The sequence below is a fragment of the Coregonus clupeaformis genome, chromosome 10, assembly GCF_020615455.1.
Source record: "Coregonus clupeaformis isolate EN_2021a chromosome 10, ASM2061545v1, whole genome shotgun sequence".
Lineage (NCBI taxonomy): Eukaryota > Metazoa > Chordata > Actinopteri > Salmoniformes > Salmonidae > Coregonus > Coregonus clupeaformis.
Window position 1 is genome coordinate 54463746 of NC_059201.1, and position 23033 is coordinate 54486778.

At 42.8% G+C, this 23033-nt stretch overlaps 1 protein-coding gene and 1 long non-coding RNA gene across 2 annotated transcripts in view; one reads left to right on the forward strand and one right to left on the reverse strand.

Moving 5' to 3' along the window:
- The first annotated feature begins 1009 nt into the window (after positions 1-1009).
- LOC121576023 lies at positions 1010-2184 on the forward strand. Its single transcript, XR_006661518.1, has 3 exons — positions 1010-1260; positions 1397-1679; positions 1799-2184. It is a non-coding gene; the product is annotated as an uncharacterized LOC121576023 (long non-coding RNA).
- Positions 2185-5274: 3090 nt separating this feature from the next.
- The window catches only part of LOC121574659 (N-terminal EF-hand calcium-binding protein 1), a 92757-nt gene continuing 74998 nt past the window's right edge, over positions 5275-23033 (reverse strand). The window contains exons 7-13 of the mRNA XM_045223291.1: positions 15151-15272; positions 14760-14839; positions 9158-9211; positions 8228-8340; positions 7508-7585; positions 7029-7123; positions 5275-5654 (exon numbers count right to left, since the gene is read on the reverse strand). Of these exons, the coding sequence (XP_045079226.1) occupies positions 5626-5654; positions 7029-7123; positions 7508-7585; positions 8228-8340; positions 9158-9211; positions 14760-14839; positions 15151-15272 (571 nt within the window). The 3' untranslated portion in view covers positions 5275-5625. The remainder of the gene's footprint in view (positions 5655-7028; positions 7124-7507; positions 7586-8227; positions 8341-9157; positions 9212-14759; positions 14840-15150; positions 15273-23033) is intronic.

Below are 23033 nucleotides of genomic sequence, written 5' to 3' on the forward strand. Positions count from 1 at the left end.
GAGAATCTCCATTGAACATGCTCAATTTGCTTAATCTGTGTGAAGTAAACCGGCCCTACAGGTTTGCCCTCAATCAATCTCCGCCAGCCTCTCTCCATGTACCATACATACGACACAATGACCACATCGCATCTGAGCGTGAAGTACTTGACAATGATTGCAACAGCGACACACTCAAACTAATTTTACTTTCAAGGAGAGACGGGGGCTTTTGTCGAGCTCTTTCCCAGCCATCTTCATTTCTATGCAAAGGGAGTTGCTTCTCTTTCCATCATGTCACCGTTTCTGAGAAACCGTTATTCATGAGGCTAAAATGAATAGTTTTTCTAGGCGAGAAGTCTTGACAACATGGGAAGAAAGTGCTTTGCTCAACACGAGCCTGCCAAATGCTCATGAAAGGAAGTTTCTAAATGTGTTATCGTTTTCAACTACAGTGGACTTTAAAAGACTTAGTAGAGAAAAGGTTTGAAGTAATAACCTTTTATTGACAATACACTTTTGTACGCTGCTGCTACTCTGTTACAGTTTTTTACGATTGTTTACACACTAAAATTAAAATTTCCACACAATTAGCAAAATTGTACTCCAATGAGCAAAACACCTCCACAGATTTGCACAACATTACACACAATGTCCGCCTCACCCTTTTTGCAAAACATTACACACAGTGATTTGTAAAACTCTACACACATTTTCACACCTTAGACACAGATAAGGATCGTGAGGTTACTTCCTTGTAATTACAAAGCACCGGATTGCCAATTACCACACTAATGAACGAATTGGATAAACACATCTACCAGGTGTGGAAGCACACATGTGCTAATTTGAAAACGCAGCACTCAGGTGTGCTATAAAAGGCAGCAGGTGAGTTCACCTGTCTTCAACAAAAATGGAAGGAGTTAGAAGAAGAAGAAGAGTGAGAATGAGAGGGGGAGCTCAAAGAGGAGATGAAGGCGGTAGAGGAAGAGGAGAAGGAGGTAGAGGAAGAGGCATAGGTAGAGGAGAAGAAGGTAGAGGAAGAGAAGGAGGTAGAGGAAGACACCTAGGTAGAGGAAGAGGTAGAGAAGGACTTGAAGAGTTGATAGAACCTGAACAAAGAAGACGAGGACCAAATTTGACTCGAGAAATCCGTGCAACACTTATTGACCATGTTATCAACCATGGACTGACACTGATGGAAGCTGGACAAAGAGTTCAACCAAATCTCAGCAGAAATACTGTTGCGTCAGTAATTCGGACATTTCATCGAGAAAACAGGTAAGCTAACCACACAGTATACATTGAAACTGAAGCTTGTATAATCAATATTGTTTACTGTGACATTTGACAGTAGGCTGCATATATATATATATTTTTTTGTAAAAATTTTTTAGCTTATTTTGTTTTTACATAGGATTGAGGGTCGAGGACACCAAGGTGGAAGGGGCCCTATGTTTAGTCGTGCACAAGAGGCCGCCATTGTGAACATGGTTTTGGCCAATAATTGTATCAGGCTACGAGAAATCCAAGCCAATATCATCAATGATGACAATATTTTCAATAACATCCAACGAGTCTCTCTGTCAACATTAGGTCGAATCCTAAAGAAAAATCAAATATACATGAAGCAACTGTATCGGGTACCATTTGACAGAAATTCAGAGAGAGTGAAACATCTGCGCAATGAGTATGTGGAGGTATGCATTGTTCATCTGACTATGGTGTGGTATCATGCACTGCTCATAATGTTCTGTCACAAAAAAAATACTGTGCTATAGATATTGAATAGCATCCTATTTTCTTTAATGTGTTTCAGAGAGTCTTGCAAATGGATGCTGCTGAAATTCAACATGAATTTATATATGTGGATGAGGCTGGATTTAACCTTGCAAAAACAAGAAGAAGAGGGAGAAATGTAATTGGGCACAGGGCAATCACCAATGTGCCAGGGCAGCGAGGGGGTAACATCACCCTTTGCGCTGCTATCACACAAAATGGGGTCCTCCACCACCATGCAAATCTGGGACCCTATAATGCAAATCTGATACTTGCATTTCTTGACCGATTGCATGAGATTGTCACAGCATTACACCAAGTGGACCAGATGCGGTACATTGTCGTTTGGGACAATGTCTCATTTCATCGGGCTGCTCTAGTCCAGAACTGGTTCCATGATCACCCTGATTTTGAAGTTTTATACCTTCCCCCCATACTCCCCCTTCCTGAATCCTATAGAATAATTTTTTTCAGCGTGGCGGTGGAAGGTATATGACCTGCGGCCTTATGACCGTTTGCCCCTCATTCAGGCCATGGAACAGGCATGTGATCTTATTGAAGCAGCTTCAGTGCAGGGGTGGATTCGTCACACAAGGCGATTCTTCCAACGGTGCCTTGCCAATGAAGACATAGCCTGTGATGTGGATGAAATGTTATGGCCTGATCCAGCCAGACGGAGAGACGGATAGTTACAGTATTCTTGTTGCTTTTACAGTAGTTTTCTTTCATTTCTGTTTACTTTTACTTTACTTTTCTTCAGAGTCAAAGTGTATGTACTGTAATTCATGCAGTAATTTTTATTTGTCTACGGATTTTATTTGTTTACAGTAATTGATATCATTGTTGGTTGATTACTGTAACTGATTATGGTAAGAAATACTGTAAGTATTGAAATAAATACTTGAAATATTCAGTCTGCAGCATCAAGTGTTGTGCAGTGCTTGGTAAGGTTATAGTAGGCCTACAGTATTTGTCTACATTCTCCTTATATCTCAAAACAAATCATGAATAATGTTGTGAGTTTCTCACTATTTTTTGTCACCTAAATTATCTCTCACATACAGTAAGAATGTCTGGCCAAAAATCTATTATTTTTTTTTTTTACAAATGTGTTTTTTATTTATCACAGCAGTGTGAAACTGGCTGCAATAGTGTATGATCATTGATGACTGTGTTGGTTAAATGAAAACAAATAGCATTTTCACAAATATGTGTATATGTTTTGACTGAAGTGTGTATGTTTTGACTGAAGTGTGTCATTTTGCAAACAATCTAGAAATTTTGCTAATTGATTGTGGTGTTTGGATAATTGTGATTATATTTTGACAAAAATAACTCTGTTTTCAAAATCGCGTGTAAACAATTGAAAAAAACGGTAATTATTTATGCATAGTCACTTTAACTCAACCCACATGTACATATTACCTCAACTACCTCAACTAGCCGGTGCCCCCGCATATTGACTCTGCACCGGTACCCCTCTGTATATATAGCCTCCCTACTGTTATTTTATTTAACTTCTGCTCTTTTTTTATCAACACTTTTTTGTTGTTGTTGTTTTATTTTACTTTTTTATTAAGAAAGAAATGCATTGTTGGTTAAGGGCTGTAAGTAAGCATTTCACGGTAATGTCTACTACACCTGTTGTATTCGGCGCATGTGGCAAATACAATTTTATTTTATTTTATTTTATTAGAAAAAAGGGTTCCAAAAGGGTTCTTCTGCAGTCCTCACGGGAGAACACTTTGAAGAACACTTTTAGGTTCTAGATATAACCTTTTTTTCTAAGTGTACCTGTATACCTAGAAATTAAAAACAGTTGAGTAGGCTGACTGGCCATTGACTTTTATTATAGTTAATATGTTGAATTCCTACATAAAAAATATACTTAATTAACAACAAAAGCACAATGACAACATATCCATATACACATGAATATGCCTGATTCTCTTACTAGTATCTTACAAATGAAATAAATTCAACTATGGAAAAATTGGGAGAATATGTATTTCTATGATATATCTATGTAGATACATACAATACCATTCAAACGTTTGGGGTCACTTAGAAATGTCCTTGTTTTTGAAAGAAAAGCAATTTTTTTGTCCATTAAAATAACATCAAATTGATCAGAAATACAGTGTAGACATTGTTAATGTTGGAAATGGCTATTGTAGCTGGAAATGGCTGATATTTAATGGAATATCTACATAGGCGTACAGAGGCCCATTATCAGCAACCATCAGTCCTGTGTTCTAATGGCACAGCTGGAAACGGTTGTGCTGATTAAAGAAGCAAAAAAACTGGCCTTCTTGAGACTAGTTGAGTATCTGGAGCATCAGCAATTGTGGGTTCGATTACAGGCTCAAAATGGCCAGAAACAAATAACTTTCTTCTGAAACTCATCAGTCTATTCTTGTACTGAGAAATGAAGGATTTTCCATGCGAGAAATTGCCAAGAAACTGAAGAACTCGTACAATGCCGTGTACTACTCCCTTCACAGAACAGCACAAACTGGCTCTAACCAGAATAGAAAGAGGAGTGGGAGGCAAAAAAAAAGATTAAGATGGGCAGTCTGAGATATGGCTTTTTCTTTGCAACTCTGCCTAGAAGGTCAGCATCCCGGAGTCGCCTCTTCACTGTTGACGTTGAAAAGGGTTTTCTAATGATCAATTAGCCTTTTAAAATGATAAACTTGGATTAGCAAACACAACGTGCCATTGGAACACAGGTCTGATGGTTGCTGATAATGGGCCTCTGTACGCCTATGTAGATATTCCATAAAAAATCAGCTGTTTCCAGCTACAATAGCCATTTACAACATTAACAATGTCTAACTTTTGAACGGTAGTGTACATTCTTTAAACAGGTCAATTATCTGGGATAAACTACTTTAAAAAGGCATAAACATAACCACTAGAAAACCTAACTATAAAAACATCACATTGCCCTTATGTTAGAATAAGAAAGCAGTGGGGTGCAACATCAATACCTCCCCCCCTACAGTAGGAACAATTCAGCATTCAAAACACAACATCACAGTTTGGTTCCTATCTAAGGAAATAAATTATCTTTAGGCTATGCAGCGAGAATGCAAAGTGACTAATTTCAGAGACTCTGTGAAACGTTGGTCTGCATGCATCTTAAACTGCTAGCCCCAAACGTTCTCTTCAATTGTACTGAAGAGTAAGCAAGTTATATATAGCAAGTCATTAAAAAGCATGTATCATGTTGCAGTAACTGTATAATATCTCCACGCTGTTGAAATGCACTACGACTAAACTAGTGTCTTTTGATTCAAGACTTAATCAATTCTAGCTTTAAAAAAAATTGCCATTGGCTTTTGCGAATCACTTTCATGTCTACTGTTTTGGCTGCTTTTGCTTTGCCCCTTTTTTCAAACAAACAGCACATTACGGTAATGACCAGTGCTGCTTGCATGTTTTTTTAAAGTCTACCAACCTTGCCAGCAGGCATTCCAGCTAAGATAGTTAGACAAGCTAGCTACTCTAACTTGATTGATAGCCTGAAATGGCTAGTTATGAGGTTGGGAGATTGGGAACCTATCTGGGCTAGCTAAAGCCAACTTCATTACATTTCTAGGTGAAATAAATGAATGAAAATTATATATATATATATATTTTTTAACAGGACAAATCTGAGGGGGCATGTGCCCCTGTGCCCCCTATGGGCATGACATCTCTGGTCGTTGGTACATAAGAAAGATGCCGCAGGATGCTGTTTTAACGCAGTGTTCCGTGTCCGGTAGTTTTGAACTGAAACACTTGGATGAAATGTTGCATTTGCTGTCTTGTGGTTGTGTTGTGTGCATGGGGGCAGGAGACATGGTGTTCCGTGGTCTGCTGCTAGTTGTTAGTCATAATCCACCAAGATGCTACAGGAAAAAAGAGAGGAGTTTCATTTGAGTTGTGGATCAATGGGTAAATAACAAGTCATTTCTAGGAGACCTGGGTTCAAATACTTTTGCTGGGCTTGATTGAGCTTCCCAATAGAATAATTGCAAAAGTGTAAACCCCACCCATCCAGCTCTCCAGGCAGGCTAAAGCAAATGCTAAAAGTATTTGAAGGATTTCAAATAGTATTTGAACCCAGGTCTGCGTTCTGGTCCGTCTCCATAGGGCAGGGATCATCAATTAGATTCAGCCGCGGGCCGATTTTTTTCTTGAGCGGATGGTCAGGGGGTTTGAACAATTTGTAGACTCCAAATTGACCACTAGAAGCCCAAACAGATACAATATTTGATTGAAACATAATCATTTCAAACCTTGCTTACATTTGTATATGATCACATACACTGAGTATACCAAACATTAGGAACACCTTCCCAATATTGTGTTGCACCCCCTTTTTTCCCCTCAGAACAGCCTCAATTCGTCGGGGCATGGACTCTACAAGATGTTGAAAGCATTCCACAGGGATGCTGGCCCATGTTGACTCCAATGCTTCCCACAATTGTGTCAAGTTGGCTGGATGTCCTTTGGGTGGTGGACCATTCTTGATACACACGGGAAACCGTTAAGCGTGAAAAACCCAGCAGCGTTGCAGTTCTTGACACCTACTACCATACCCTGTTCAAAGGCCCTTAAATATTTTGTCTTGCCGATTCACCCTCTGAATGGCACAAATACACAATCCATGTCTCAACTGTCTCAAGGCTTAAAAATCCTTCTTTAACCTGTCTCCTCCCCTTCCTCTACACTGATTGAAGTGGATTTAACAAGTGACACCAATAAGGGATCATAGCCTTCACCTGGATTCACCTGGTCAGTCTATGTCATGGAAAGAGCAGGTGTTCCTAATGTTTTGTACACTCAGTGTATATCTCTCTATTATGTGTGGGAACACTTTGGAACAGATTTCTAAAATTAAAATCACTTGGAGCTGATTTGCTGGTGTTTTTACAGTCTTATGTCAGTGGTGGGGGCAAACAAAATCACACGGGGGCCAAATTCTGGGAACCCTGCCATGTGTGGAACACCACCATAGGGGGTATGTCTTGTTCCCAAAGGATGGCTTAACAACGCCTATCTCCAAATTGTAACTTTTTTCTTAAGCCACTGTAATCGCTCAAAGACCAGTGTGAAATGATGTACTTGCCTTAGGACATGTTATTGTGTATGTTTGGGGTCTTTTGTTGAGCAATAATGTGAAAACATTTGCAGGAAAACACAAGTGATACTGTAAATACAGATAGGTATCGAAATGGACACAAACAAACACACACGCACACACACACACATGAGTTTACCTGGGAGCAGCATGGTAGTAGAAACAAGCTCGGAATCCTCCAACGTATCAATGACACAGCGCTGGAAATTCTTACTGGCATCGGACTGCAGGTAGCTAGGGAGGACAGGAACACAGCAACCAGCAATAGACTTGACATTACAGTAAGACAATCATCCTTATTAACAATATTCAATAGGGGAACGGCTTGGTTAGTAAACGACATTACATAAGACTTTGCACTGAAGATATGCACATCAATTTATAAGAAAATTAGAATGTACATACTATTGAATGCAAAGACATTCAACACATAACACATATTACTGTATCAGAGTTTGATCTATACTGCAGATGACATACTGTATATATTGGTGTATGCGTGAGTGTGTGTCATGATATGAGAGATGGGCCATCTGCTCATCATCAGTGGAGGAGAGCGCTTCCATCAGAGAGATGAGCAGCCTGCCAGCATCTCACACACACACCCAGCAGACCCACCTCATCCGGGAGATATGATCCTGCCAAAACTCATACATTATGTAGCACGACTTCCCTGGGAGCTTCTGGATAGACACACTGAGAGAGCGAGAGAGAGAGAGAGAGAGAGAGAGAGAGAGAGAGAGAGAGAGAGAGAGAGAGAGAGAGAGAGAGAGAGAGAGAGAGAGAGAGAGAAAGAGATAGAAAGAGAGAGTGTGAAAGAGAGAGAAAGCGAGAGAAAGAGCGAGAGAAAGAGTGAGAGAGAGAAAGAAAGAGCGCAAGAGAGTTGAAGTTAGCATCTGACCCAGTCAGTCAATCAGGCCAAAGCAATTAGATATAATTTGCATTAAATGGGCACTTATGGCACAAATTCATTATTATGTCTTTTAATGGATCAATCGATGTTCCCTATGAAAATGTCACTAATTCTTAGGAACTTTTGGAAAGTATTATGCATGCCATAGTTGGGATCAAATAGAACAATCCCATTGGTGAGACATTTTCTATAATCTAGGAATAGGCTTTTCCTGCCAACGTGATCTGACCAGGAAAAACTCTTGGCCTTAGTTCATGTTTTTCTGGCCAGGTCACGTGAATCAATTGGTGGCGAGTCACGTGCCCTGCATTGCCCTGTGCCAAGCCACTGTGCTTTGGGGTCTAAGCCGGGTAACTGTAATGCACTTCGCACTGATGTAAAAAAAGGGCTTCATAAAATAAGTTTGATTGTTTGATTTGACTCACTGCAAGTTGTCGCTGTGGTTGGACGTGGCGTCCACATAGCTCTTGAGCACCTTCTGGAACTCCTCGAGGTCCTCCTCTGTCGCCGACATCTGTGTCTGCACCAGCAGGATGTTCTGTTGGCACGGAGACCACAAGGAAACACAACATTTCAATTTCGGTCATTTAGCAGAGGCTCCTATCCAGAGCGACTTAAGCCTAATTAATACTCACGTACGTACGCCACGCAAGAACTACAATTAGCTACGAAAAATGGCGACCTCAAAGCAAGTACGCGCGATTGTCATTTTAGGTAGCTAATTTAGTTGTTGCCTTGCTTATGTACATAAGGTATAACTTAGGCTTTACAGTCAGGGCATTCAACTAAGGTAGGTAAGACAACCACATATCAGTTATCTCAAGTAAAACTTTCTTTAAAAAAAGCAGATATCGGCAAGTAAGAAAAGACGAGTGCAAGAAACACAGGAACAGTAAGGTGTTTGAGAGATTACATCAAACTCTCCTCTGAGCTACTGTATCTGGGCTATAGGCAAAAAAATGGTCTGGTAAAGTACAGATACAGGTTTTAGGAGCAGATAGGGGAGTGTTTTCTTTGTGCCTGTGAGGAGAAACTCAATGTGTGAATGATCAATCTAAAGGGCTCCTGTGAAAAATTGGAGGTGTTCTGCTTACAGTCACCCAGGGGCGGATGCTAATGTGAATTAATTTGGATTGCGTCATGTGCGGTCCGCTTTGTAAAACAAAAACAAAGTGACACTGTAGTACTCACTGTACAGAAATGGGATGTGTGTGGAAACTTAAAAAGATTAACAAAAACTTTTAGTGTACTTTTATTGGATAACTGTCCAATGACTGGCCTAAGTTGCCCCTGAGGGTATTAATAAAGTTGCATTGAACTGAATCGAATTTAGAGTAACAACAATCATCACTCACAGATTTGTATGTACTGGCCAGCGTATCTTCTTTCAGGGGTTCCAACTTTGGACCCTGAAAAAGACAGTTGAAAACCTAGTTATAATAGGAAAAGCTCAAACTCACATTGACTAGGACTTGAATTAGACCCGGGTTCAAAAAGTATGTTTTCTTTCTTTCAAATACTTTAGCTCTGTCTTGACTGAGCTTTCCTGACCAATGGAATGGAATAGTCCCAAAAGTGTAAACCACAACCATGTGGCTCAAAAGAAAACAAATACTACTTGAACCCAGGTCTGACTAGAATATAATTATCTCCTGCAGGTATATAATATAATTATCCAATACATTGTATCATTGACACACATTCTGACTAGAGTTAATTTCCAACCGCTGCCAGTACACTGGCAACCCTCTATTTCTATCCAACCATGAGACATAGAGCAATAAGCTATCATATGAAATTACAGTGCACTACAGTACATGCTGCAGGTTATGAATTGCTCTGATATTGCAGTATAGGTCCCTCTGGATTGACAAACTAGAAAGAGACAGAGAGAGTGAGATACTGACTGGCTAGCAGACAGACAGGCAGACAGGCAGATAGGCAAGCAGGCAGACAGATAGACAGACAGGCAGACAGACAGGCAGACAGGCAGACAGACAGGCAGACCGACAGGCAGAATGTGAGCGAGAAAGAGAGAGAGAGAGAGAGAGAGAGAGAGAGAGAGAGAGAGAGAGAGAGAGAGAGAGAGAGAGAGAGAAAGTGTGAGAGAGAGAGAGAAAATTAGAGAGAGAGAAAGTGAGAGAGAGAAAGTGAGAGAGAGAAAGTGAGAGAGAAAGTGAGAAAGAGAGAGAGAGAGAGAAAGTGTGAGAGAGCGAGAAAGTGAGACAGAGAGAGAAAGTGAGAGAGAAAGAGAGAGAGAAAGGGAGAGAGAGAGAGAGAGAGAGAGAAAGTGAGAAAGTGTGTGAGAGAGAGAGAGAGAGAGAGAGAGAGAGAGAGAGAGAGAGAGAGAAAATATGTGTTCCTTAGTGCAATATACACTGCTCAAAAAAATAAAGGGAACACTTAAACAACACAATGTAACTCCAAGTCAATCACACTTCTGTGAAATCAAACTGTCCACTTAGGAAGCAACACTGATTGACAATAAATTTCACATGCTGTTTCTGCAAATGGAATAGACAACAGGTGGAAATTATAGGCAATTAGCAAGACACCCCCAATAAAGGACTGGTTTTGCAGTTGGTGACCACAGACCAATTCTCAGTTCCTATGCTTCCTGGCTGATGTTTTGGTCACTTTTGAATGCTGGCGGTGCTTTCACTCTAGTGGTAGCATGAGACGGAGTCTACAACCCACACAAGTGGCTCAGGTAGTGCAGCTCATCCAGGATGGCACATCAATGCGAGCTGTGGCAAGAAGGTTTGCTGTGTCTGTCAGCGTAGTGTCCAGAGCATGGAGGCGCTACCAGGAGACAGGACAGTACATCAGGAGACGTGGAGGAGGCCGTAGGAGGCAACAACCCAGCAGCAGGACCGCTACCTCCGCCTTTGTGCAAGGAGGAGCAGGAGGAGCCCTGCCAGAGCCCTGCAAAATGACCTCCAGCAGACCACAAATGTGCATGTGTCTGCTCAAACGGTCAGAAACAGACTCCATGAGGGTGGTATGAGGGCCCATGCAGGACGTTTGGCATTTGCCAGAGAACACCAAGATTGGCAAATTCGCCACTGGCGCCCTGTGCTCTTCACAGATGAAGGCAGGTTCACACTGAGCACATGTGACAGACGTGACAGAGTAGGGAGACGCCGTGGAGAACGTTCTGCTGCCTGCAACATCCTCCAGCATGACCGGTTTGGCGGTGGGTCAGTCATGGTGTGGGGTGGCATTTCTTTGGGGGGCCGCACAGCCCTCCATGTGCTCGCCAGAGGTAGCCTGACTGCCATTAGGTACCGAGATGAGATCCACAGACCCCTTGTGAGACCATATGCTGGTGAAGTTGGCCCTGGGTTCCTCCTAATGCAAGACAATGCTAGACCTCATGTGGCTGGACTGTGTCAGCAGTTCCTGCAAGAGGAAGGCATTGATGCTATGGACTGGCCCGCCCGTTCCCCAGACCCGAATCCAATTGAGCACATCTGGGACATCATGTCTCGCTCCATCCACCAACGCCACGTTGCACCACAGACTGACCAGGAGTTGGCGGATGCTTTAGTCCAGGTCTGGGAGGAGATCCCTTAGGAGACCATCCGCCACCTCATCAGGAGCATGCCCAGGCGTTGTAGGGAGGTCATACAGGTACGTGGAGGCCACACACACTACTGAGCCTCATTTTGACTTGTTTTAAGGACATTACATCAAAGTTGGATCAGCCTGTAGTGTGGTTTTCCACTTTAATTTTGAGGGTGACTCCAAATCCAGACCTCCATGGGTTGATAAATTTGATTTCCATTGATAATTTTTGTGTGATTTTGTTGTCAGCACATTCAACTATGTAAAGAAAAAAGTATTTAATAAGATTATTTCATTCATTCAGATCTAGGATGTGTTATTTTAGTGTTCCCTTTATTTTTTTGAGCAGTGTATATCCCCCCCTCAGGATCCCCATATAACTCAGAGGAGATATTCCCCAGCCTTGAGGAAGAGACGTGCCATTTACAGCCACACATTCACAGCCCAGTAAGCTATACAACATCAGAAATTCATGGGCCCAAAACAGCACAGAAGAATACCAGAAAGCAACCAGTAGCCAAAATATTCAAACACTCTTTCTGGATACCACATTCACTCACAGTAAAGAAGGCATCAATCTAGCAGTAAAAAACATCAACTATATATTCAGGCAAATGGCAAAAGAAGCACAACTGAAATGTATAAAAAACAAAACAGACCACAGATGACAACTGGTTTGATGAAGATTGTTAAATTATAAGGAAAAAACTTAGAACACTATCAAACCAAAAGCACAGAGATCCAAATAATGGTGAATTACGCCTTCATTACCGTGAGACTTTAAGACTTTATAAACGTACACTCAGAACCAAAAAAGCACAGTACAACAGCAAGCAGCTGACACTAATTGAGGAGTCCATAAACACAAACAACTTCTGGTAAAATTTGAAAAAACTAAAAAAATCTAAACAAGAGGAATTAGCAATACAAAATGGTGACATATTGACAAACCAGATTAAAACACTCTACAACACTGTTAAAATTGACACAAACGCAGAACAATGCCAAATTCATGAGAAGTTGAATGGATTAGAAAAAGCTATAAAGGACAATCAAAATCCATTGGACTCCCCAGTAACTGACCAGGAGCTCTATAAGAAACTTCAGGCCCTCAAATTTAAAAAAGCATGCGGACCTGATGGCATCCTAAATGAGATGCTCAAATTCACTAGTGCAAAATGTAAATTTGGTTATATTAAAACAGTTTAATTTGATCCTGAGTGTAGGTTATTTCCCTGACATCTGGAATCAAAGACTCATAACCCCAATCTTTATGAACGGAGACAAATTTGACCCTAACAATTACAGAGGCATTTGTGTGAACAGTAACCTGGGGAAGATTTTCTGTAGTATTATAAATGTTCTAAACTTCCTTAATAAGCACAATGTCTTGAGTAAAAGCCAAATTGGATTTATACCAAAACATCGCACGACCGATCATATTTACACCCTACACACCCTGATAGATAAACATGTCCACCAAAATAATACCAAAATGTACGCTTGCTTTATCGACTTCCAAAAAGCATTTGATTCTATTTGGCATACAGGACTGTTCTACAAAGTTATTGAAAGTGGTGTAGGGGGTAAAACATATGACATAATTAAATCAATGTATACTGGCAATACATGCAGCATCAAAATTAGCAAGAAAATAACAGAATTCTTTAACCAGGGGCAGGGCCTTCGCCAGGGTTGCAATCTGAGCCCTGCACTTCCATATTGGAATTGGCCACTATTCTAGAAAAATCCCCAGCCCCTTGTGTTAGTCTCCACAATTCAGAGGTTAAATGCCTGCTCTTCCCAGATGACCTATGCCTGCTGTCACCCACAGCACATGGCCTACAGCAGAGCCTGGACCTGCTAGAGCAGTACTGCCAGACATGGGCACTGACAGTAAACCCCAAAAAGACAAAAATTATGATTTTCCAGAGAAGATCCAGATCTCAGGGAATTAGACCAAAGTTCTCAATTGGTACAACATATATAGAGTACTGCACACACTAGAATTACTTAGGTTTAAAAATAAGCTCAACTGGACACCTTAATGATGCAGTGAATGAACTGAGAGAGAAAGCACGAAGGGCATTCTACGCCATTAAAAAACAAAATCAATTTGAAATACCTATTCAAATTTGGCTAAAACGAATTGAATGTGTCATTGAACCAATTGCACTTTATGGCAGCGAGGTGTGGGGTCCACTTGCAAAACAAGATTTCACCAAATGGGACAAACACCCCACTGAAACCCTGCATGCAGAGTTCTGTAAGATTCTCCTACATGTCCAGAGGGAAACTACAAACAATGCATGCAGGGCAGAATTAGGCCAATATCCTCTAATAATAAAAACTCAAAAAATAGCAATTACATTTTGGAAACTAAAATACAGTGACCCCCTCTCATATCATTACCAAGCCCTGCAATACCAAGAGCTGAGCAAAGAAAACAGTCCCCTCATCCAGCTGGTCCTGGGGCTGAGTTCACAAACCTGTTCTACTAACACACTGAAGCCTCAGGACCAGAACATCCAATCAATCAGAATAAACCAAATTACAACACAGTCAAAACAAAACTACATTGTTTATTGGGAAACACAAGCACAAGCACAAAGTAAAATGCAGTGCTATCTGGCCCTAAATCGACAGTACGCCGTGGCTAACTATTTGACCATGGTTACTGATCAAAACCTTAGAAAAACCTTGACAAAGTACAGGCTCAGTTAGCACAGCCTTGCCATTGAGAAGGGTAGACACAGGAAAACCTGGCTCCCTGTAGAGGAAGGCTGTGCAACCACTGCACCACAGCAGAACCTGAGACAGAGCTGCATTTCCTGACAAAATGTCAAAAATATAGAACAATTAGAGAGGGTCATTTCCCCAAATTTGAAACAGTTTTTCAAGGTTTCAAAGACCTCTCTGATGAGAATAGGCTACCTGTCCTGTTGGGGGAGGACGCAGAGAGCTGTGGGTTGGCAGCGCGCTACATTGCTGCCTGCCATAAGATGAGGGACAGTGTCTGACAGACCAATCAACCAACCTGTCCTCTATATTGTTATTGTTCAATGGTTATTTTGACCATTGGTTATTGTTGTTACTGTTGTCCCGTTGACAATATTGATTATTATTATTTTAATTATGTTAATAGTGAAAATATCCAAAGTAAGCTTTGGCAATATGTACATTGTTACGTCATGCCAATAAAGCAAATTGAATTGAATTGAATTGAGAGAGAGAGAGAGAGAGAGAGAGAGAGAGAGAGAGAGAGAGAGAGAGAGAGAGAGAGTGAGTGAGAGAGAGAGAGAGAGAGAGACAAAGATAGAGGGAGATATGGGAAAGGAATGAGCAGCACGGAGCAATAGAGCAAGATGTAAAGGCGCGACAGTTCAATACCTGCCACTCCAGCTTGTCCAATAGCAGCTGGAGCCTGTTGATCTGGGAGCACCAGTGGTCATCAGTCTCCATGGTCACTCCTAGAGAAACACACGCACCAACACCCACAGAGATCCTATTCAATTAGTTCTAAGAGTGATCCTGGTTAACATCATTAATGTCACAGTCTTGCTTCCGTCCCTCTCCTTGCCCCAACCTGGGCTCGAACCAGGGACCCTCTGAACACATCAACTGCCTCCCACGAAGCATCGTTACCTATCGCTACACAAAAGCCTCTGCAAGGGAAACAACTACAATGTCTGAGCGAGTGACATCACCAATTGAAATGCCACTAGCTCGCACCGCTAACTAGCTAGCCATTTCCCACCGGTTACACTAGCATTGGTATTACCTGTAGTGAGGATGCCTGAGTAGGGGTGGGTGGGGGAGAGGCACATGTTCTTCGGAACCTTGCGACCACATCGTCTGCTGTTTCTCTGCACAGAGGGATGCTCCGCCACCTTCACCTCTCTCCTGAAAACAGACAGAATGAGAAACAGAGGAGGAATAAAAGTAAAAAATAAAGGTGTAACTGTCAGAGGCGGTGAGGAAAGGAAGGATGGCGCCGGTCACAGTGGACGAAGAGAGGGGAGGGATAACATACAGAGAGGAGAGGAGAATAATATCAGAAAAGAAGATAACATTTTGAGAATGATGACAGAAGGCAGTAGCAGCAGTACATTTGTCGAACCAAAACACAACAAAGAAGGAAGCCATTTTGTGGATGGTTCCAAATAACAAGCCCAACATTGTAATTAGCCCTTGGAAGTGTAGGACATGGCATCGACTGCTCAGGGGTGGCCCTAACACTTCAAAATCAAAGATGAAGTGCGTGTGTGTGCGCATCTGAGTCTGGTTGAGTCTTTGTGCCTCTGTTTGTGTTTGTGTGTGACAGAGTAGATGGATGGAGAGCTGCTGTTTTCTCCAGGTTAAGACTGATTACCTCTCCCCAGAGCCAAGGGAGTGTATGACTGGGACAGTTCTCCTGCTGGGCAAGGTAGAAGCCCCAAAGGGCACTGCAGCACGTAGAAGACTACCGCAGATTAAAAAGAAAGGAGGACACAGTATCAGGCTGTATTAGGAGTGTGTGTGTATATGTGTATGTGTCTCTCTCTGTATCTCTGTGTGTGTCTACCTCCCCTACATCCACAACCCCATCTATCTGTTTTTGTCCATCTCAGTGACCCATTCTCCCTCTGAACCCCCTCCCTCTTTATTTCTCCCTCTATGTGTCTTTCTCAATCGCTCTCTCCCCCCTCTTCCTGTCCGTCTCTCTCTCATCCTTTCTCTGTATCTCCCTCCCCCCTCTCCCTAGTCTCTCTCTCCCCCCTCTTCCTCTCCGTCTCTCTCTCATCCTTTCTCTGTATCTCCCTCCCCCCTCTCCCTAGTCTCTCTCTCCCCCCTCTTCCTCTCCGTCTCTCTCTCATCCTTTCTCTGTATCTCCCTCCCCCCTCTCCCTAGTCTCTCTCTCCCTCTTCCTCTCATCTCTCTCTCATCCTTTCTCTGTATCTCCCTCGCCCCCTCTCCCTAGTCTCTCTCCCCCCTCTTCCTCTCCGTCTCTCTCTCTCATCCTTTCTCTGTATCTCCCTCCCCCCTCTCCCTAGTCTCTCTCCTCCCTCTTCCTCTCCGTCTCTCTCTCATCCTTTCTCTGTATCTCCCTCCCCCCCTCTCCCTAGTCTCTCTCCCCCCTCTTGCTCTCCTTCTGTGACTCATCCCCCACAAATCACATCATTATGGCCAATAAACGATGTGCTGGCACCCGGAGGAGCACCACAGTGGACTCCACACTACAGGGCTGCTCAGAGTCTGCTTCCCAAATGGCACCCTATCCTCTACTGTACATAGTGCCCATTGGGCTCCAGTCAAAATTAGTGCACTATGTAGGGAATAAGGTGCCATTTGGGGTGCAAAGGCTCTGCACGTTGCTATCTGTCACTGGCTATCTGTGTCAATGTTTAACCATCCTAATCGGAGTGCTCCAAGCTGGACAAATGAATAGGTCCACTTAAACAATAGAGCGGACAGCATGAAATGATGATGCATTTAATTACCCCAATTTATGCGTATTTGACTAGAGTGTCCTGATGCATTCATGAAGCAAAAAGAAAGTTGTAGTATATTAATTACTGCACTATCCACCAATATAATCCATCCAGAAGTACCCATTACACAGCAAATGTTCATGACATGTTTTAGAGAACACCGTTAAATGACACCCTCTCACATCAGTTCACAGGATGTTGTGTATGATAGCTTTTTTTCTGCAGACTGAGAAGTAAGTGGTTCCTTCCAAGGTACACCACGGAGCAAAGATATACTAGGCAGGATGTTAGATACTCTAGTGTGTGCAGACAGTATCGTCAGTGGAGGAGGAGAGAGAGTGTCGAGTGACACACAGTGTTTGATTTGATTTTAGCTGCCGGTGATGGGCAGGACTCGGAGGAAGTATGTTTGCAAATTAATTTGATCAAGCAACAGTATGTAGCCTATTGATTCCTTCTAGATGAATAAATAAAACCAAAATGTTTTGTTGTTTCTCTGTAATACTAGCTACCTAGCAATTTTATGAAGTTGACTTTAGCTAGCCAGCTAGATAGGTTCCAAATCTCCCGAACTCATAACTAGCTATCAATCAAGATAGAGTAGCTTGTCTAACAATCTTAGCTAGCATGCCTGCTGGAAAGGTTGCTAGACTTTAGAAAATACTAAACTCAGCAAAAAAAGAAACTGCCTTTCAAAGATAATTCGTAAAATTCCAAATAACTTCACAGATCTTCATTGTAATGGGTTTAAACACTGTTTCCCATGCTTGTTCAACGAACCATAAACAATTAATGAACATGTACCTGTGGAACGGTCGTTAAGACACTAACAGCTTATAGACGGTGGGCAATTAAGGTCAGAGTTATGAAAACTTAGGACACTAAAGACGCCTTTCTACTGACTCTGAAAAACACCAAAAGAAAGATGCGCAGGGTCCCTGCTCATCTGCGTTAACGTGCCTTAGGCATGCTGCAAGGAGGCATGATGACTGCAGATGTGGCCAGGGCAATAAATTGCAATGTCCATACTGTGAGATGCCTAAGACAGCGCTACAGGGAGACAGGACGGACAGCTGATCGTCCTCGCAGTGGCAGACCACGTGTAACAACACCTGCACAGGATCGGTACATCCGAACATCACACCTGCGGGACAGGTACAGGATGGCAACAACAACTGCCCGAGTTACAACAGGAACGCACAATCCCTCCATCAGTGCTCAGACTGTCCGCAATAGGCTGAGAGAGGCTGGACTGAGGGCTTGTAGGCCTGTCGTAAGGCAGGTCCTCACCAGACATCACCGGCAACAAAGTCGCCTATGGGCACAAACCCACCGTCGCTGGACCAGACAGGACTGGCAAAAAGTGCTCTTCACTGACGAGTCGTGGTTTTGTCTCACCAGGGGTGATGGTCAGATTCGCATTTATCGTCGAAGGAATGAGTGTTACACCGAGGCCTGTACTCTGGAGCAGGATCGATTTGGAGGTGGTGGGTCCGTCATGGTCTGGGGCGGTGTGTCACAGCATCATCGGACTGAGCTTGTTGTCATTGCAGGCAATCTCAACGCTGTGCGTTACAGGGATGCCAGCATGCCAATGCCACCAGCCATTCTGTGCTTTTTTTTTCATGCAAGTAAGGAATGTCGGTGTTCTGCCATGGCCAGCGAAGAGCCCGGATCTCAATCCCATTGAGCACGTCTGGGACCTGTTGGATCGGAGGGTGAGGGCTAGGGCCATTCCCCCCAGAAATGTCTGGGAACTTGCAGGTGCCTTGGTGGAAGAGTGGGGTAACATCTCACAGCAAGAATTGGCAAATCTGGTGCAGTCCATGAGGAGGAGATGCACTGCAGTACTTAATGCAGCTGGTGGCCACACCAGATACTGACTGTTAAATTTTGATTTTGACCCCCCCTTTGTTCAGGGACACATTATTCCATTTCTGTTAGTCACGTGTCTGTGGAACTTTGTCAGTTTATGTCTCAGTTGTTGAATCTTGTTATGTTCATACAAATATTTACACATGTTAAGTTTGCTGAAAATAAACGCAGTTGACAGTGAGAGGACGTTTATATACCAGTGTGGCAGTTGTACTTAACTCCTAAGGCATACAAGTTCTTACAGAATCAATTGTGCATCATTAATTGAAATGACAATTGAACAGGTGAAGAGGTATGCTTAGATAACCTATGCAGAAAAATATATGGCTCTAGATTGCAGGAAAGCTTTTTCAGGTGTTTGAAAAATGCTAACTTCTCTCACTTCCGGAGGTGGGACAGCCCACCCCCCCTCCATCCTCACGTACTTCATGCCCCAATCTAAAATAATGGGTGCATGACACCCCTACTGAGAAGCATCTGTTTATTACTGCCATGTACGTGGGTAGGGAGGCTCTGATGTTCAGTACTGAGGTGCTGGGGTTCAGTACTGTAGTGTATTTGAGAATAGTGTTGTTGAGTAGTAAGGTGGTGGCTGGAATGGTGTTGAGTAGTGAGATGGTGCCATAGACTTTAGTAGTGAGATGGTACTATAGTGTTTAGTAGTGAGGTGGTGCTATAGTGTTTAGAAGTGAGGTGGTGCCATAGTGTTCAGTAGTGAGATGGTACTATAGTGTTTAGTAGTGAGGTGGTGCTATAGTGTTTAGTAGTGAGGTGGTGCTATAGTGTTTAGTAGTGAGGTGGTGCCATAGTGTTTAGTAGTGAGGTGGTGCCATAGTGTTTAGTAGTGAGGTGGTGCCATAGTGTTCAGTAGTGAGATGGTACTATAGTGTTTAGTAGTAGGGTGGTGCCATAGTGTTTAGTAGTGAGGTGGTGCTATAGTGTTTAGTAGTGAAGTGGTGCTATAGTGTTTAGTAGTGAGGTGGTGCTATAGTGTTTAGTAGTGAGGTGGTGCCATAGTGTTTAGTAGTGAGGTGGTGCCATAGTGTTTAGTAGTGAAGTGGTGCTATCGTGTTTAGTAGTGGGGTGGTGCCATAGTGTTTAGTAGTGAGGTGGTGCTATAGTGTTTTGTAGTGAGGTGGTGCCATAGTGTTTAGTAGTGAGGTGGTGCCATAGTGTTTAGTAGTGAGGTGGTGCCATAGTGTTTAGTAGTGGGGTGGTGCCATAGTGTTTAGTAGTGAGGTAGTGCCATAGTGTTCAGTAGTGAGGTGGTGCTATAGTGTTTAGTAGTGAGGTGGTGCCATAGTGTTTAGTAGTGAGGTGGTGCTATAGTGTTTAGTAGTGAGGTGGTGCCATAGTGTTTAGTAGTGAGGGGGTGCCATAGTGTTTAGTAGTGAGGTGGTGCCATAGTGTTCAGTAGTGAGATGGTACTATAGTGTTTAGTAGTGAGGTGGTGCCATAGTCTTTAGTAGTGAGGTGGTGCTATAGTGTTTAGTAGTGAGGTGGTGCCATAGTGTTTAGTAGTGAAGTGGTGCCATAGTGTTTAGTAGTGGGGTGGTGCCATTGTGTTCAGTAGTGAGGTGGTGCTATAGTGTTTAGTAGTGGGGTGGTGCTATAGTGTTTAGTAGTGAGGTGGTGCCATAGTGTTTAGTAGTGAGGTGGTGCTATAGTGTTTAGTAGTGAAGTGGTGCTATAGTGTTTAGTAGTGAGGTGGTGCCATAGTGTTTAGTAGTGAGGTGGTGCCATAGTGTTTAGTAGTGAGGTGGTGCCATAGTGTTTAGTAGTGAAGTGGTGCTATAGTGTTTAGTAGTGAGGTGGTGCCATAGTGTTTAGTAGTGAGGTGGTGCTATAGTGTTTAGTAGTGGGGTGGTACCATAGTGTTTAGTAGTGAGGTGGTGCTATAGTGTTTTGTAGTGAGGTGGTGCCATAGTGTTTAGTAGTGAGGTGGTGCCATAGTGTTTAGTAGTGAGGTGGTGCTATAGTGTTTAGTAGTGGGGTGGTGCCATAGTGTTTAGTAGTGGGGTGGTGCCATAGTGTTTAGTAGTGAGGTGGTGCTATAGTGTTTAGTAGTGAGGTGGTGCCATAGTGTTTAGTAGTGAGGTGGTGCTATAGTGTTTAGTAGTGAGGTGGTACTATAGTGTTTAGTAGTGAGGTGGTGCTATAGTGTTTAGTAGTGGGGTGGTGCTATAGTGTTTAGTAGTGAAGTGGTGCCATAGTGTTCAGTAGTGAGGTGGTGCCATAGTGTTTAGTAGTGAGGTGGTGCCATAGTGTTTTGTAGTGGGGTGGTGCTATAGTGTTTAGTAGTGAGGTGGTGCCATAGTGTTTAGTAGTGAAGTGGTGCTATAGTGTTTAGTAGTGAGGTGGTGCTATAGTGTTTAGTAGTGAGGTGGTGCTATAGTGTTTAGTAGTGAGGTGGTGCTATAGTGTTTAGTAGTGAGGTGGTGCTATAGTGTTTAGTAGTGGGGTGGTGCTATAGTGTTTAGTAGTGGGGTGGTGCCATAGTGTTTAGTAGTGAGGTGGTGCTATAGTGTTTAGTAGTGAGGTGGTGCCATAGTGTTTAGTAGTGAGGTGGTGCCATAGTGTTTAGTAGTGGGGTGGTGCTATAGTGTTTAGTAGTTAGGTAGTGCTATAGTGTTTAGTAGTGAGGTGGTGCTATAGTGTTTAGTAGTGAGGTGGTGCTATAGTGTTTAGTAGTGAGGTGGTGCTATAGTGTTTAGTAGTGAGGTGGTGCCATAGTGTTTAGTAGTGGGGTGGTGCTATAGTGTTTAGTAGTGAGGTGGTGCTATAGTGTTTAGTAGTGAGGTGGTGAGGTGGTGCCATAGTGTTTAGTAGTGAGGTGGTGCCATAGTGTTTAGTAGTGAGGTGGTGCCATAGTGTTTAGTAGTGAGGTGGTGCTATAGTGTTTAGTAGTGGGGTGGTGCCATAGTGTTTAGTAGTGGGGTGGTGCTATAGTGTTTAGTAGTGGGGTGGTGCTATAGTGTTTAGTAGTTAGGTAGTGCTATAGTGTTTAGTAGTGAGGTGGTGCTATAGTGTTTAGTAGTGAGGTGTTGCTATAGTGTTTAGTAGTGGGGTGGTGCCATAGTGTTCAGTAGTGAGGTGGTGCTATAGTGTTTAGTAGTGAGGTGGTGCTATAGTGTTTAGTAGTGAGGTGGTGCTATAGTGTTTAGTAGTGAGGTGGTGCTATAGTTTTTTAGTAGTGAGATGGTACTATAGTGTTTAGTAGTGAGGTGGTGCTATAGTGTTTAGTAGTGAGGTGGTGCTATAGTTTTTAGTAGTGAGGTGGTGCCATAGTGTTTAGTAGTGGGGTGGTGCTATAGTGTTTAGTAGTGAGGTGGTGCTATAGTGTTTAGTAGTTTGTTGGTGCCATAGTGTTTAGTAGTGAGGTGGTGCTATAGTGTTTAGTAGTGGGGTGGTGCCATAGTGTTTAGTAGTGAGGTGGTGCTATAGTGTTTAGTAGTGGGGTGGTGCTATAGTGTTTAGTAGTTAGGTAGTGCTATAGTGTTTAGTAGTGGGGTGGTGCTATAGTGTTTAGTAGTTAGGTAGTGCTATAGTGTTTAGTAGTGAGGTGGTGCCATAGTGTTTAGTAGTGAGATGGTGCCATAGTGTTTAGTAGTAAGGTGGTGCCATAGTGTTTAGTAGTGAGGTGGTGCTATAGTGTTTAGTAGTGGGGTGGTGATATAGTGTTTAGTAGTGTGTTGGTGCCATAGTGTTTAGTAGTGAGGTGGTGCCATAGTGTTTTGTAGTGAGGTGGTGCCATAGTGTTTAGTAGTGAGGTGGTGCCATAGTGTTTAATAGTGAGGTGGTGCTATAGTGTTTAGTAGTGAGGTGGTGCCATAGTGTTTAGTAGTGGGGTGGTGCTATAGTGTTTAGTAGTGAAGTGGTGCCATAGTGTTCAGTAGTGAGGTGGTGCCATAGTGTTTAGTAGTGAGGTGGTGCCATAGTGTTTTGTAGTGGGGTGGTGCTATAGTGTTTAGTAGTGAGGTGGTGCCATAGTGTTTAGTAGTGAAGTGGTGCTATAGTGTTTAGTAGTGAGGTGGTGCTATAGTGTTTAGTAGTGAGGTGGTGCTATAGTGTTTAGTAGTGAGGTGGTGCTATAGTGTTTAGTAGTGAGGTGGTGCTATAGTGTTTAGTAGTGAGGTGGTGCTATAGTGTTTAGTAGTGGGGTGGTGCCATAGTGTTTAGTAGTGAGGTGGTGCTATAGTGTTTAGTAGTGAGGTGGTGCCATAGTGTTTAGTAGTGAGGTGGTGCCATAGTGTTTAGTAGTGGGGGTGGTGCTATAGTGTTTAGTAGTTAGGTAGTGCTATAGTGTTTAGTAGTGAGG